The sequence below is a fragment of the Mytilus galloprovincialis genome, chromosome 11 (genome assembly GCF_965363235.1).
Source record: "Mytilus galloprovincialis chromosome 11, xbMytGall1.hap1.1, whole genome shotgun sequence".
Classification (NCBI taxonomy): Eukaryota; Metazoa; Mollusca; class Bivalvia; order Mytilida; family Mytilidae; genus Mytilus; species Mytilus galloprovincialis.
The window spans coordinates 39,730,598-39,746,557 of NC_134848.1; the positions used below are offsets into that span (position 1 = coordinate 39,730,598).

General features: G+C 31.6%; 1 protein-coding gene across 4 annotated transcripts in view; it reads left to right on the top strand.

The window, feature by feature from the left end:
* Positions 1-619: 619 nt before the first annotated feature.
* The window catches only part of LOC143052164 (NADPH oxidase 5-like), a 41,900-nt gene continuing 26,559 nt past the window's right edge, over positions 620-15,960 (top strand). Inside the window, exons 1-2 of one of the 4 annotated variants that reach the window (XM_076225119.1) lie at positions 620-1,032; positions 13,887-14,153. In XM_076225119.1, the coding sequence (XP_076081234.1) occupies positions 13,897-14,153 (257 nt within the window). In that variant the 5' untranslated portion in view covers positions 620-1,032; positions 13,887-13,896. Of the gene's footprint in view, positions 1,033-2,444; positions 2,487-8,579; positions 8,683-12,065; positions 12,090-13,886; positions 14,154-15,960 lie in introns of those variants that run through there. The other 3 variants (XM_076225120.1, XM_076225118.1, XM_076225121.1) reach the window with 3 other exon arrangements.

The following is a 15,960-nucleotide window of genomic DNA, read 5'->3' on the forward strand; positions in this document are numbered from 1 at the left end:
GTAAAATTGGAACTATTAATTTTGTTTACTTCTTTACCTTGGCATACTAATGTGAAGTAAAAAAATGATACGTTTATTCAAACTAGTTAAATAATTAGTATAATATGTACAAAACATTTCAAGAAGGGAAAATTGCCCCTCCTGACTTACTACAATAATGAATGATCTATTATATCAGAAATATACACTAAATAGTTAAAAAATTTTCCATTCAACTTTAGCTTCGATTAGGCTGCGCCTTAGGCAAATTAATATGTTTGATGTAAGAACAATAAAATACTTGGAAAGACTTTAAGCTGAATGTTTACACGTAGTGTATGCTGAAGGTGTGAAAATAAAATGTAAAGATAAAAAATGTAAAACATGTAATCCGATCATTAGAACAATAATAATTAGTTATTTTATTAATTACATGTAGTTGGCAAAAGCTGTCACTTTTAGCTACCAGTGGTTAAATGTCATTTTAATTAGAGTATTGTTAGAAATTAGTCTTTTAATAAACATTGGTTGAAAATATTATATAATATTCAATTAGATGGAGACATTTTAGTTATATTCAAAGTATTGTCCCAACATCGAAGGTATATTTAAACAAAGGGTTTGGACAAAAGGCAAAACCTTTAGAAAGATTTTCCATTCGTAGATCTTTCGTTATTGCAGTGAGCCAGGGGAAGCAATCCATACTTATTAAAATATTTGAAAGTTTTGGAGTCGGACAGTACGACTGAAATGTTCCATGTGAATTTATAAATTGCCTGAGGAAATAAAATCATATATCAAAGGATCTTTTCGCTTAGAAAATATAATATATATATCGCGACTAAAAGTTAGTTATTAATCTATTATCACAATTAGTTTCCGTTTGACCAGCCATTCAAAATCACCAATGACCTTGCAAGCCTTTTACCAGCAACCCAACAACAAGACTGTGACACACTACTGTGAAAAACTTGCCATAAAATCTTAGAAGACGTACAGCAACTGATTTCTAAAGAAACTGTTTATACAAACATATTCTTGGAGTTGGATACGGTATACTATTTTTATATGTATTTTTGTTTGTATCTTTTTTGGTGGTGGTAGTGGGAAAAGGGAGAGGGTTGAGGTGGCTTATATTTGCTTTCTTTTGAACCATATTTTTACTACTTTTCCTTATTCAGGCATTATAAAATTTAGACACATTTGATTAAGATCAAAGCTGAAGTTCTATCGAGCTGAGGTGATGAGAAAAGTGAAATTATATAGGCGTAAACTATAGAATATTTTATTAGAACTTACAGACTTTTATTGAATTTTATTATAGAATTTTTTGAATATTTCATCGGGATAATGACCGTTTTTTTACCACCGTCCTCGCTTGCGTGCTTTGCTGGAAAATGGATTTTAAATGCCGTCTCGAAAATCAAAACGGGTATGTGCAAATGTCTCAGCATCCAGAGCCACCATATATATTACGATAATGACTTATCAACAGACCCCCCTGAGGTCACCCCTGGTTTTTGATGGGTCTTGTGTTGTCACTTTTAGTCTTTTAATTTCTATACTATGTTTTCTATGTTTGTCATTTAAGCGGATTTTCTTTCTTTCTTGTCATGGTATTGTCAGTTTGTAACGACTTATGAATTTAAGTATAAATATGTGGAATGATTGCCAATGAGACCACTCGTCACAAGAGACCAAATGACACAGTATTTATTAAGTATAGTAGGTCACCGTACGGCCTTCAACAATGATCAAGCTCAAACTGCATCATCATCTATAAAGGCAAACTCCGAAACAGTGGTGACGTTGCTTCGCTAAACTATCATATTTAAAGTCAACGTAGCGTAGTAAAGAGGACGTAACCGCTGTTTCGGAGTTCGCTATAAAGGGCCCTAAAATGAAAAGGGAATTTATAATTTGTTCATTTAGTTTTGTCTAATTGGCAATCATGCTACTTTACATTATTTGTATAATTCTACATGTAGACATGTATATGTATGATAGCTTCGGTAGACAAGGAATGGAGTTATGATTAAAAAGGGTGGAATAAAAGCAATATGTCGGAAAATGACTACCAAAACAATAATTAAAAAAGTAGGCGGACCACAAACCTTACATTTGAAACTCAAGTAGGACTTATCCAGTCTAAACTGGCGATATTTCTTGATTTGAGTCTATAATACATGTATATACTTATAAATGGGATATATCATCGAACCATATTCGCATGTTTTCTTGTCACGGAAAATTGTAATTATTATTTATTAAGTCTTTTCTCCTACCGGTTTTGTTTTCTTTGGGGAAAGGACGGGGGTGCGTGTAACTACACAATTAAATGAATCATTTGTCGATGATATTACATAATAGCTTTGTAGAGAACTTTGTTTCCATTCAAAGCAAAGCAACCATTTAATGAAAAATACTAAGGTAATTTGATTTTGAACAATGATACTTGTTAAATGTACATTGTATGATTAATGTGTTGAAGGAAGTAAAGTGCTCCTGTAAGTATTTTGAAAATTACAATTTTTATCATTTTTGAAGTTTTAATATTGCTATTTTGAAGTCAATTACATTGATGATCATTGATATATTGAAGTCGAGTTCACATTTATTAAAGATGTGACAGACAGTGATACATTTTAGCCTGCTCACCTTAAATGCAGGCGGTCATGTATCCGTGCTATTCACAGCCGCGTCAAACCAGGCAAAATAGTATTTGCTGCTTTGTGCTAAGAATGTGGCTAAAAGAACAAGAACATTGACTATTCGACTCAGAGTGTGAACAATGTGTCTTGGTAGACTGACACTAGAGCTTTCTTTTTTGTCAGATTTTGACACAACTGTCATTCTAGTACAAATCAGGGTTTACATTTTCTTAACATTATATAATATCTCGTTAACCGGATCTCGTCCAGAGTTCTTCATAGACAGAAACAATATTACAGTCATTCCTCAAATATGTATACCACTCCCAGACCATCAATTCAAACAGTTGTACATTTATAAATATAAGAAGATGTGGTATGAGTGCCAATGAGACAACTCTCCATCAAAGTCACAATTTATAACAGTAAACCATTATAGGTCAAATTACAGTTTTCAAAACGGAGTTTGGGTCACACCGAACAGCAAGATATAAAAGGACCCAAGGATGACTAGTGTAAACCATCCAAACGTGAAATACAACGGTCTAATCTATATAAAAAACGAGAAACAACATCAGCAAACGTCAGCTACATTTACTTAACATCAGATTCCTGACTTACATGTAAGACAGAGGAAAACTGTTGCAGCGGGGTTAAACGTTTTAATGATCTTTAATAGGTAACAACCTTCACCCTTATCTAATACAATAATGTACGTAACATCACAACATAGAAAGATCCACTATAAACTATCTATAAGAATCGCTTGTAAGAAAAATCTAAAGTCATGATACTTTTAGTGTCATGGTATATAAACTTGGCCTTAGGATTGAATGAATGGACTTTAAATCGTTTTAAAGTTTTTCTTGTGTGTGTTTATATAAGGGCACGCATCATTACACATAGGGGTTAATTTATATGCCGTGGTTCACGTTTATATTTATAGTGTACATATTTATGACGGGTGTTTAAAAAGTTTCAATGCGTCTTTTTTGATTGTATTAATTTGATTACTCTAATTACTTCCCTTGGATATATCAATTCCTATTTATATATATTTTTCCGGTAAGTTTTCATATTTTTAAGAAACATATTATTTCGATATTGAATCCCAATTATACATGCAAAATTATTCTCTTCTAACACGATTTAAAGACACCCAAGGTTTTTTTTCGTAAGTTATGTTTTATAAATAGAGAAATATTAAATGGCAACACGTTTTCTTTTGACAAATTTGTCTACGAATTATTTAAAAACCGGTTCAAAATATAAATGATCTAGAAATATAACTACAGATTAACATACTTGAATATGGAAATAGTCTTGAAATAGATAGAAGTACAAACACATACAATACATGGTAGACAACCTTGGATGTGAATTGACTTCATATGAGTAAAATTACTATAATCAAAGGATAATATTGGGTGGCTTATATGAAAGTACTGGTTGACCTAGTGACAAGGTACAAAATGGACCCGGTCACCAAGTAAATCAAGTAAATCTAAGACATTCATGGTAAGAGCTAAGTACACCAAGGTCGTTCATGCAGTCGCCTGAAACAGGATGTTTTCACACAATGTAAACTGCTGTACCAGTGGCGGATCCAGGGGGGTTTCGGGGGTTGGAACCCCCCCTTTACTCTGTGTTGGGACCCCCCCTTTTTAAAATGGCTGGATCCGCCACTGTGTACCTCTATTTTTGACACTAACCAATCATACCTGTTTGTCTTGCTTACAATATAATGGAATTGTATGTAACTGATATACATTTGAGAGGTTATGCATATCTATAAGACCAGGTTTAATCCATCACATTCTACAGAAGGAAATGTCTGTATCAAGTCAAGAATATGATAGTTGTTTTCTATTCGTTTGGTGTGTTCTAGCTTTTGATTTTGCCGTTTTGTAGGGGGACGTTTCGTTTTGATTTTTTTTCTCTTTTGAGTTCGATATTTTTGCTATCTTTCTTTCGGCTATTTACTTTAAAATTATGAATAAACAACTAAATACCGAGTAATTTTTACTTTTTTTTCTAAACTCTGGTTTGACTTGGACAAGTTCTAATCTCGGTATTATATAATGGACCTTTAAACAGATTGGAGTCAACAACAAAAAATAAATTAATACAAACGACCTTTAAACATTTAAGGTCAAATATGAATTTTAAGATTACATCCATTTCAGCCATATTAAATACTTTATTAAGCACAGAGTACACCAATAACAGGGTCAAAGACACTACGTGTAGGAATAACAATATAAAGTTATTACTTTTAAAGGCGTTATATATTTCAAACTGTTTATAATATTGGTGGGAAAATTGTATACTATTTGAAAAAATATGACCTAATGATAGTATTATAACTTGAATGGTTATAATTACGACTCTTGTTATTATATTGTAATTTTTTATTAAATCACTGCCCTTTTGTCATTATCGCAGTTTACCATTCAACCTTCGCCACAAAAAAATAGTATTTTTCTGGTAATTGATCAAAATATAGGTGAGAATTCGAGCGTTAAAAAGAGTGTACTGGCTTAATGGTTTGGTTGTTGCAAAATTTTCATAGAATGTTGCACTATATATTTTGTCTATTACATGTTCCTGAATAAGAGGCAAATTGAAACCTTAAATTACATGTTTCTTCAGATTTTATTTTCTGGTAGTTGTTTTCCGTGTGCATTTGTTTTGTAAACAAAGTTGCAACATGCCTTGACTAAACTCTTATTGGCTCATTCTGATGAAAGTCCAAATAAGTTTAAAGAAACATGGAAGAGATAATACTCCGTAAAGGACGTACATTCAAAGTGTTTGGACACTTGTCAAAATTTCCCAAAAAAACGTTTGCGGAGGTTTTTTGCTCGATCTTTGAAATTGACACGATGTATGATGATCAGCGCTATGATATGTAAATTAATGTATTTTTTAAAACTTCGAGCGATATGTTGTACTCTTGTGGTAATTTATTCCGGTCAACCCATAACACTTATTTATTTGTAAAATAAATACAAGTTAGCAATAACCCATGTAGTGTCCAATATTATATTTGCAATACATGTATTTATCCTGCAATGGGGTGTTCTACTATACAGATACAGCCCTACAAATATCGATATGCTGTATCTGTATACTATACAGATATCGCTTCAAAGTTCCGTCCACTGCCGGACTGAGTATTGTATGAACCTGCGTGACCTCAGAATGTGTATTGCTATCGCATTCCAATGACGATTACTTTTATACGTTCTGTTTGTTTTCAAGCATTTCTTTAGAGCAATAAGAATCACACCAAGTTTCTTATAACATACACACATGAACAGCAGTCTTTTCTATCGATTTCAAAACTTGAATGTGTATGATTGTGTAACAAACAACCATGTCAATTTCAGCATGCATGTTTAATGAATGTCGAGTCTGAAGCGTAGGACAACTTGTACTCTCCTGTTTCAAATTGGACAATGTTTTGTTATTTGTTTTTACTGTTGAAATTAAATGTTATGTTAAAATAGATAATTATTCACCTTGAGCGATGTATTATTGTTGACCATTCGAGATTCTTTTTTTGCGAACCCGTCTTCAGCTGAATGTGTGATTACTGTATCGTATTACTACACGGGCCTCAAGAGGTTTCAAATCCAAAATAAATGCAAAACATGTGTTTTTGTGTCTTTTAAAGCACAAATAATATAATACAGAATTATTTGCAGGATAAAGACAATAGCTGATAATACATGCGATATGAAAAATGACATGTTATGATCTTTTTATTATATTCTTCAACAACGGAGAAAATAACAGATTCATATATTGATCCGTTTACGTTGTTCCCAAATAGAAGTTCAAAGAGTGAAAAGTTCACGGACGTCGGACCCCAAATTTAGTACATTCGATATGAAATCTTTTTAACATATGCCTCCATAGAGAAAAAAAAACATTTTAATAAGGACGAATCGACAATAAAAAAAATAATCCAACAATATATATATAATGAACACAACCTTTTTTAAAGTAACTTTCTAAATTATGTTTGAAACTTTTAAAAAAGGCATTTATTTAATAATTTGTTTTGTTGTTTTTTTATGGTTTTTTTTGTTTTTATTATTTTACACAATATACTTTCCAGTATCCATGTATCCAAATAGTTGGTTTGTATACAATAATACTTTGTAATGTTTTTCACTGAAAACGTAGCATTGAAGTGTATTTTCCGGAATTTGCCGAGTATCACCGGAAAGCCATGCGATAACGTTACGGAAAGGCATGTGATAACAATCGAAGCATGTGATAAACTTTTCATATCAGCCCGCTAAGTACCAATTCAAAAAATATGAAGTTTACGTAAATTTTAGTGCTTTTATCATACAGTAAAATTCATATGTTATTTAGTCTAAGTATATGATAATTAAAGACACTAAACAGTTATTGTCTATATATCATAGCATTCATTAGATAAATATTGTAGGACGTATTGCCGAATTGAAAAGCATGTGTATCAATGTCCATCTCTGTGGACACAGAAAGTGGACACAGAAAGTGCAAAATAATCATTCAACACGAAACAAGCAGAATACATTTAACCTTATCTCGACAAATAGTCAGTTAGGTTGATATTTGAATAAAATATGAACCTGTTTATGGTATTTTTAAACGCATTGTACCTGACAGAAGAATGCCAATATGCATATGCAATAATAATCAAACACGCATCATGTTAGGAATCTCGATGTTGGTGTGTGTGTATTTTTTTATTCTCATTCAACAAGACGCACTATGTATCACACTTTTTGTGTCATTCTAATAAAAAAAAAACTGTTAACCTCGAGGAAACAACATTATCAAGATTTGAACACTTTGGTATCAGATAATAACATGACAGATGAAATGGTTGTCTCTTTTGGTATCAAAAGTGCATGTAGTCCAAATAATTATGACACGTCTCAGAAAAAATTAAAATAGCCGTGCCAGACGTCAGAATTATTTGGACTAAAGTGATGATGGATAAAATCTCTGAAATGTTAATTTAAAAAAAAACATATTACGTGTGTATACAAAAACACGTGATATTTACTTTTGCTCTTAGTAGATTTAAAACATATGCAAACTTTTCTAAAAGCAAACTTTTTAATTTGTGCTCTAATTCGAAAATACATCGCACGTGTTTATACAAAACAGATGGTATTTACTTTTGCTCTTACAAAATGAAGTGGTTTTAACATGTATTTTATGTATGCAAACTTTTATTTAGGCACAATTGATACAAAAGTCTGTTTGTGATCATACTAATTACTTTAAGAAAACATTCATTCAATTTATGAGCACGGAAATTTATATAATATCCAGTTTCTTCCGACTACTTCAATTATTTTTTGGTTCCTTCTTTTTTTCTTCATTATAATTTCCTTTCAAACTTAATTGATTATGTAATGGTTATGATAATTTGGCCTTCAAATCGTGTTTTGTACGGATACCTTTCATCAAATATCAAAAGTTTAAAATTAAATCTTCAAAATAAACAGAATGAAGATCGTTTAATGTACATTATACGTGGTAAAAAGTGGACCACACGCTTTTGAAATGTTGGACATAAGGGATAAGAAGTGGGAATGTGGGATATAGAGGGTACGTGAGAAAATGAAAAAAAAACAACAAACAACGGATGTTGGAATAACCCAAAAAATGTATAAATTGGGAAAAATCACAAAAAAATGTGGGATTTAGAAAATGAAAAACCCCTAGCCTCCCCGTCCTTGAGAGAAGAGTTTAAAGGGGTGCTAAGTAGTTTATAAAATTATGATTACGATTCAAGTTATTATTCATATTTCTAAATTAAACAAAGACATTATCTTCAAGATAGCAAGAAAACTTAAAACTTCACAGTATCTATATCTGTTTATATTAAAATACCTTAATCACTGTGAAATTTCTCTTAATTTTCATAAATAAATCCGGTTAACGATATGAAAATTTGATGGATATTAACATTCTGGTTTTTTGAAATTATTTATTGGACACATAACACTAATCAAAACTATTGGAAGTAATACACTATGTAAGTATAAGCTTTGATACTAGTTACCTTTTTTATACACTTAATATTAACACTATAGACCCTTTTTTTTCTTATACGTTTTTTCAGGGTTTTTTTAAAACTTTTTTTTATTATTCTGTGATTAATTTGTACAATGAAGCAACTCAAATTGAAACATAGGCTAGCTAAGTGGAATACAAGAGCTAGAATCCTTGATTCATTTCACTCATATTTGATTTCCGCAAAATTGGAGTGAATTAGTTTTAAGTTACACGTTTTGTCGTTTGATTGTTTTTTTTTACATAACGGTTTGAAAGTAGATATTTTTAGAATGATAATTATGTTGATACCAGGGGCCTCGGTAGTCTATGTAGTTCTACTACTTTCAAAATCACTACTGCCAGTCAACACTGAGGTTTTGAGAATAACGCCACTCGTGTAGATGCACTAGACTCCAATCTTTATCGACTATGATTGTTAGTCTTCCTGTTAAACATCGGTGTTTTTTCCGGGGACTCCGGCTACCTATACCTGTCTAATAAAAACTGACCGTCACGAAATAGCCCAAAATTGGCGCTAAGCTTTAAAGTGGCGTTAAAACACCAATAATAAATCAATCAATCACTGTTTACATTATGACATATACGCTATTTGATCTCTGTTTCACAGCGTTTAACTAGCTATACGTATTTTTAAATGATTAGAACTACAAACTACAAACATCTAAGCTTTCACTTCATTTTAGAAGCTGGTGTCATCATAAATGTTACAATTTATTTTGAAATTAAGGTTCATTTCAGAATGACGCGATATTTCTGTTTGCCAATCAGAATAACATAGTATAATGAAACATACATCTATAATGTGATTAAATAACAATGATTACCCAAATTTACAAAAAAATGATATTTTAAATAAGACATGTTAGTCTTGTTTTATCTAACGGTTTCACTTGTTATATCCCGCTTCCCCCTTTAAATATAATAAAACTTCACTACAAAAGGATAACTCATTTTACCGTTAAGATATTTTCATATCGTCAGAAAGATGTCATATAAAAAAATAAGTAGATTATGTATATTTGTCAATGAAAGAACTATCCACAAAAGTCCGCGAGACAAATTTATGAAAGAATTATATATGATTAGTTTGCTACAGATAAATTAAATTAAAAGGTGTGATTTATTGACAACGATCGCTTTTAAAATGCCCTGACATTTGCCACTGGACGATAATTTTTGCAAAAAAACTACCGACATCGAGACACCTCTTGATGTTATTTTGAGATAGATTTATTCATTGCTAAATTATCAGGTATTTTTTATCACCTCAATCCCCTAATGGTACTTGAAATGATTCAAAGCAATGCTGTCTTAGAACTTGGCACGCTGTATGACTCGTATGTGTCTGTAAATTTTGACAATGTAATCTACGTATATCTATTTACATTTATCTTGTAATGTTTGATAATTGTTTCAATTACATTGACGCTACATACTGTTTTCATAAGTTTTACTGAATGCAATCGTGCCAAGTTTGAAATTGGTTTAAAATTATGCAATTGAAACTATAAACTATAATAGATGCACATCGTGATAATATCATGTGCAGATGTGCACGTTAGCTTATACAAGTAGTATGCATATACCGTTGAAAACTCATTTGTAGACTCATTCTTAATAGTAAGAAAATGTCTATTGTTTGCGATTATTTCCAGGGCCGTAACTACATTGAGGCAAATGAGGCAAATGCCTCATGTTAGAAATTTCAAAAAAAAAAAAAAAAAAAATGAAACAAAAGATTGTCTTAATATCAAATTGTTTTCACGGAAAGTGTCTAACAAGAAGCAAGTTCTCTTCACTATCTGGTGTCGTCCCTGCATGTTTTTCGTGATCCATGTTTCTTTTTTACTTTTAGTTTTCAGAGTTGATGGTCTATTGTTTGAACTTCTGTGTCCCGGGTTTGTTTTTTGCTCATTTATTGTCGTACTTTATGACAATAGTCTGAGTGTAGATTTTCATTTGTAAACGTGTGGTTTTGCAATGTTGCATGCCCACCGATGTCCAGATATTGTGCTAGAAAATGTTTTAAGAATATACAAGACACAGAAAAAAATGGTCGTTTCTGCATGGAGAATTGAATTTGATATCAAAGAATTCACAACTGGCTACTTTTGGTTGATAAAAATAGATAACTGACATGGTTTAAATGAAAGTAAGGTCGCCAATTTTCCGGTATCAAATAATTTGACAAGAAGCAATAATGTATTGCCATATGACCATTTCCATTGATGGGTTAAACTTGCATTAAGTCATGTTCAGACCCTTTTACAGAAAATAAAGGAATATGGAGTAAATGTGCACGAAACCTTATCGCACACAAAGTCAATGCATAAAAAATACTAATGATCAATCATTTGGTCAAAGTTGCTGGAGGGTCTTCAACAATAAAAGAATCATTTATACCGTAAAACAGGGTCAAGTGTCCCTAGTGTCGACTTGAGCAGTACTAGTATTTAAAGCATAATACTGCACTGTCACTATATTTCAATCTAGTCATAAAAATATCACCTAAGTCTAATCACAATACAAGACTAAAACAGACAGACAGATCCGGTATTAATGATTATGAGAATTACGAATTGTACTTTGTCCTACATATCGGTCTTTTAATGTTGACCATAAAACCTTAAAGTCTTAAAATACAATAAATCTATGTTTTTGCTTTCAGACCAGAATATTGTCGAAAAAAAGCTGAAAATTAATTGCAATTCAATGTCAGAAAGAGTCCGAGAAACGCTCAGAATGCACGATTTTGCGTTAGTTTTCTCAGAGCTTCTGGGGGCCTTGAGCGGCCCCTAGTCCCCTCGCCAAAATTTTTTCGCCTTGCTCCGCTCGGCTATATATTTTGCCTCAATATTTGAAGAGGTTAGTTACGGCCCTGATTTCACATGAGTTACACGCGAAGTCAAACTCTATATATCGTCGTTCAAAACTATTATGGACAGAAGAAATTTCAATGCAGTTTTAGATTGGTTTTACCGGAAAAAGAAAAATGGCGAAAAAAAATTAAAAATAAGAAAAAAGTGTCGCAGAAATTAAAAAATGAGACACGAACATCATGAATGGATAAACAAACATGTTGATTTTAATGGTTATTTTAAACGCAGAGTAATGTTCACTAATCGGTTACTACGATTTTATAATCAGTAAAACAATCTCACAAAATTTTACTTTTGCATATTACAAAAGAGTTTTGATAGATTTTTATTTTTGTTATAAAACTTGCATCATTTGGATACGTTTTAGGGGTTTCCCCACTTATATCATGTGCCAACTAGACAGGTGTAAAGTTTCAAAACCAAAATTACTTCATACCTTGTTACTTTTTAGTAAAAACGTTTATTGTAAGGATTAAAAAATCGTAAAGTAAGTATTGAACTATAAAAATTATGTATGTTGTTTAAATCATTTAAAATATGCTTTGGTACTTAAAATTTTATTAAATGATTATAAAAATATATTAACCATGTAATTGCTAATCTCAACAAGACTGCTACGTTTTTACCATAACATTTCTTAACAACTAAGAAATAACTAACAATATACATGTAGTGACATTAGATATACTCTAACTTACTTCAAAAAACTATATATAAAATATATATATGTCATAACTAGATGTTTTGGTACAACATATTTCAAAAAGCTGCTATGTGTACTTTTATTTGAAGTAATGTGTACGAAAAGTAAATATCATGATTTTTTTTAATAATTTTTCAAAATGGTTTACAGAGCCAGAAATAGTACTACATGTAAATAAATACCGTCGAATAACACACCTCTCGACTGCGGTTGATTTAGTTTATTTATTAATGGCGTGTACCTTAATGTATCATCTTTATACTTTTTTCAATTGATAGGAAGCGCTTTTTTGTATTATAAAACTATAATTCTAGTGGTCAAACTACAGTACATGTATCAATAGACTGTCAACACTGAGGTTGTGATTACATGACATTTTGCCATTTGTTTTTGGGACTTTCTGTTTTGAATTTTCCATGGAGTTAAGTATTTTTGTGATTTTAATCCTCACCAGGTAATCCGGTTTCCTCCGCCATAAAAAACCAAATCTCACCGCCTCGAAATAGCGCAACAGTGCTGAAATTGGCATTAAACTTCAATTGATCAATCCAAGCAATATTCAAAACTTTAAATATATTATGCAGAGCAACGGATATAATAAGCTTTTCGCATATTCCTAATTCGTATTTTTTACATGTTTTAACAAAAAAAAAAAGAGACCAAAAAGATATTCGGAATAAAAATATATATTTGTAGTTAATATCTAGAATCTTAAGATAAAACTAAACACAAAATACTGTTTAGTGAGATAACATCCGGGAACAGCGCTCATATTCCGACCTCCCTACTAGCCATACACCTCCGTTCGCTGCACCACACTGTTGACGTCCAATGGTTATTATTTCAGAAATTTTCAGTACTTGCCTAAATTAACAGTTCATACACTAGTACATGTATGTCTACTTAATAGCTTGACTGTAATGTGTTGTGAACAATTTTGGATTGTCACTGTAAAATGAGGGCAAATTGAATATATATTTGAAGAAGTTTCATCTTACTTAAACCGCCTAAAGCCTAAGGAACCCACCAGATTATTGTGTTTTTGGTATAGGTTTTGGACTTTTCTTTTACATTTAGAAAATATTTAGCAGTGACGGTCTATTTGAATTGAGTTTGACCCGCTTGTCGATTTTATTACTTTTTCCAGGACAACAAGAAAGCTAAAGGAGGGGAATTTATTTTTATATTTTCTGTTACTTATGTTAGTTATTTCGATAGTTAAATTGCACATATCATTATATTTTTGTTTATTTATCAGTAATAAATCGATTGTCCTCAAGTTTAAGTTGTGCATTCAGGAAGTTTAATATTTGTTTTATATATTTTATTCATGATATTGAGAGATATATGGATTATTTTATATTTGTTTTATATATTTTATTCATGATATTGAGAGATTTATGGATTAAGTGGAAATTAGATTACGTATTTTTTTTTTGTACTGATGCAAGAACATTTAACACCTGTTCTTATCATATTGATACGCGTTAAGACCTATTGCATGGTGGCCTTCGATTGATCGGGTTGTTGTCTCTTTGACATATTCCCCAAATTTCCATTCTCATTTTTTATGTATTTTAGGGAATCTGTAATGAGTGCAAAATACAGAATAGACGATCCTTATAATTCCCACGTGACAGAAAATGGCCAACAAAAATCAACTGAAGAATCTGATGCCCTAGCGTATGACAATGCCATGTATCAAAGTGGATCGGAATTAAAACACTACCACAAAGTGGAAGAGAATGAAGTTCAAATAACGCTAAATGACGGCAGTGACAATATCATTAGTCCGAATAATGGACCGAATAATAATGGCACAAATCATGCAATCAAGGATGGGAACAGGTACTTTTTAGTATGGAGGGGGATAGGACCTTTATCGGGACTCCGGGATCGGGTGTTTTTAAGCTCGGGATTTCGGGATCGACCCTTTCGGGATCCGGGAATCCTTTTTTTCGGATTTCGGGATGTCGGGATTTGCTTTATTTAAATTCGAGACCTCGGGATTTCGTTTTTTCAAGTCCGGGATTTCGGGATCAAGACCCCTCCTATCCCCCCTCAGGTATGCGTATTGTATTTAGCTAGAAAATACTGATAATGTGAAAGCAGAAAATGACTACAGAGATCCTGAATAGAGGGATGTAAGAGGACATATATTTGTCAATAGAAAAAAAAAATTTTAAGTGGTAGAAAAATAAACATTATATGTATTTTTAAAATAAGATTAAAAATAAGATTAAAAACAAAAACAAACAAAACAAAACACAGAAAACTTAAGATTTAGCAAAACGAACCCGATCAAAAAGGGGATAATTTCGGGTGCTGCGGAAGGGAGAAACAGTTTGTGATCACCTAGAGGAACCCGTCACTAAATGTTTTTGAGTGGGATCATGTTTTACATATTCTTTCAATTATATATTTATTGCAATGTATCTTCTTTAAAAGTTTATGATAATGACAATGGCGTATTCCAAAGAGGAATTAAAGGCAAAATGCAAACAATTGTACTTTTAGCCTTAGTCTTTCTTTCAATGACGTTGTCGGTCGCAGTTTTAAAAAAAAAAACTTTTTACATACTTGTACCTATAATTTCTCAATTTTGTAAAAAAAAGTCCCTGTTTTCTCACATCAGAGATAGATAATCATCTATGACTGCATTAACATGAATTTCTGTAGATGACTTCCGTGAAGGAAAAAAAATGTTTTTAAATTAATGTATTAAACGTGTTCAAAATGAGTATGTGGAAAAATCCAAGTTAGGTTGGAAGCATATGTACAAATGAATTTGTATTCATCTCGATGAAAGAAACTTTCTATTTCAGTTAACATTTTGATTGAATTAGTTCACATATATTTTACAGTAATTCTCTTCAGTGAAAATGAGATACATAAAAGTAAAAAAATATCTTTATGCAAAAGTTACGGTTGACCATTATACTTTCCTGTAGACTTAGCTCTTAATAAGACAAACATCGACCCGTTTTTTTAGTCATCTTTTTTTGTTATGGAGCTAAAACTATTATATAAAATCAATTAGTACAATTTAGAAGAATTTCGCATTATGTTTCTCACTTGAATTGAATTTTTGAAATAAAAGTATTGTTTTGCAAAAATATATTACATTTCTATTTCTGAACTTCAAGATTTTGGTTGTTTCCTATAAGCCCGCTATATGATTTAAATATTCAGCCAAAAAAGTAATCCAAGGTTGTTTCGTGTTATACACGTAAATACAACGATCGATTTATATCAGATATAAACCTGCTAAAACAAACAGATGAAATCAAAATCTAAAAATTCACAAACAAAACAACTCCTATACAAATCAAAGAGTCCTTGGTTTGACCCTGACCCGAACTCGGACCCAGAACATCACTCTAAACGCTTGAGTCGTGCATAAGACATTCGATAGTCTTATGCACGGCAGTATCGATGTCTACCCTCTCATTCCGAAAGGAAAATTTACCCTTTACCAGTGCCCAAGAAATTACAAACATCTGAGCTCATGTTTACAACAGAGAACATTAGCTATTTCTGAATTTAAAGGACTGGAGGCAATTTCATTGTTCGGATCTATATATTAAAATAACGTCCCAACATTGGTCGAATCTACATTGTATATGACATTTTTTTAAACCTATCAAAATGTTTT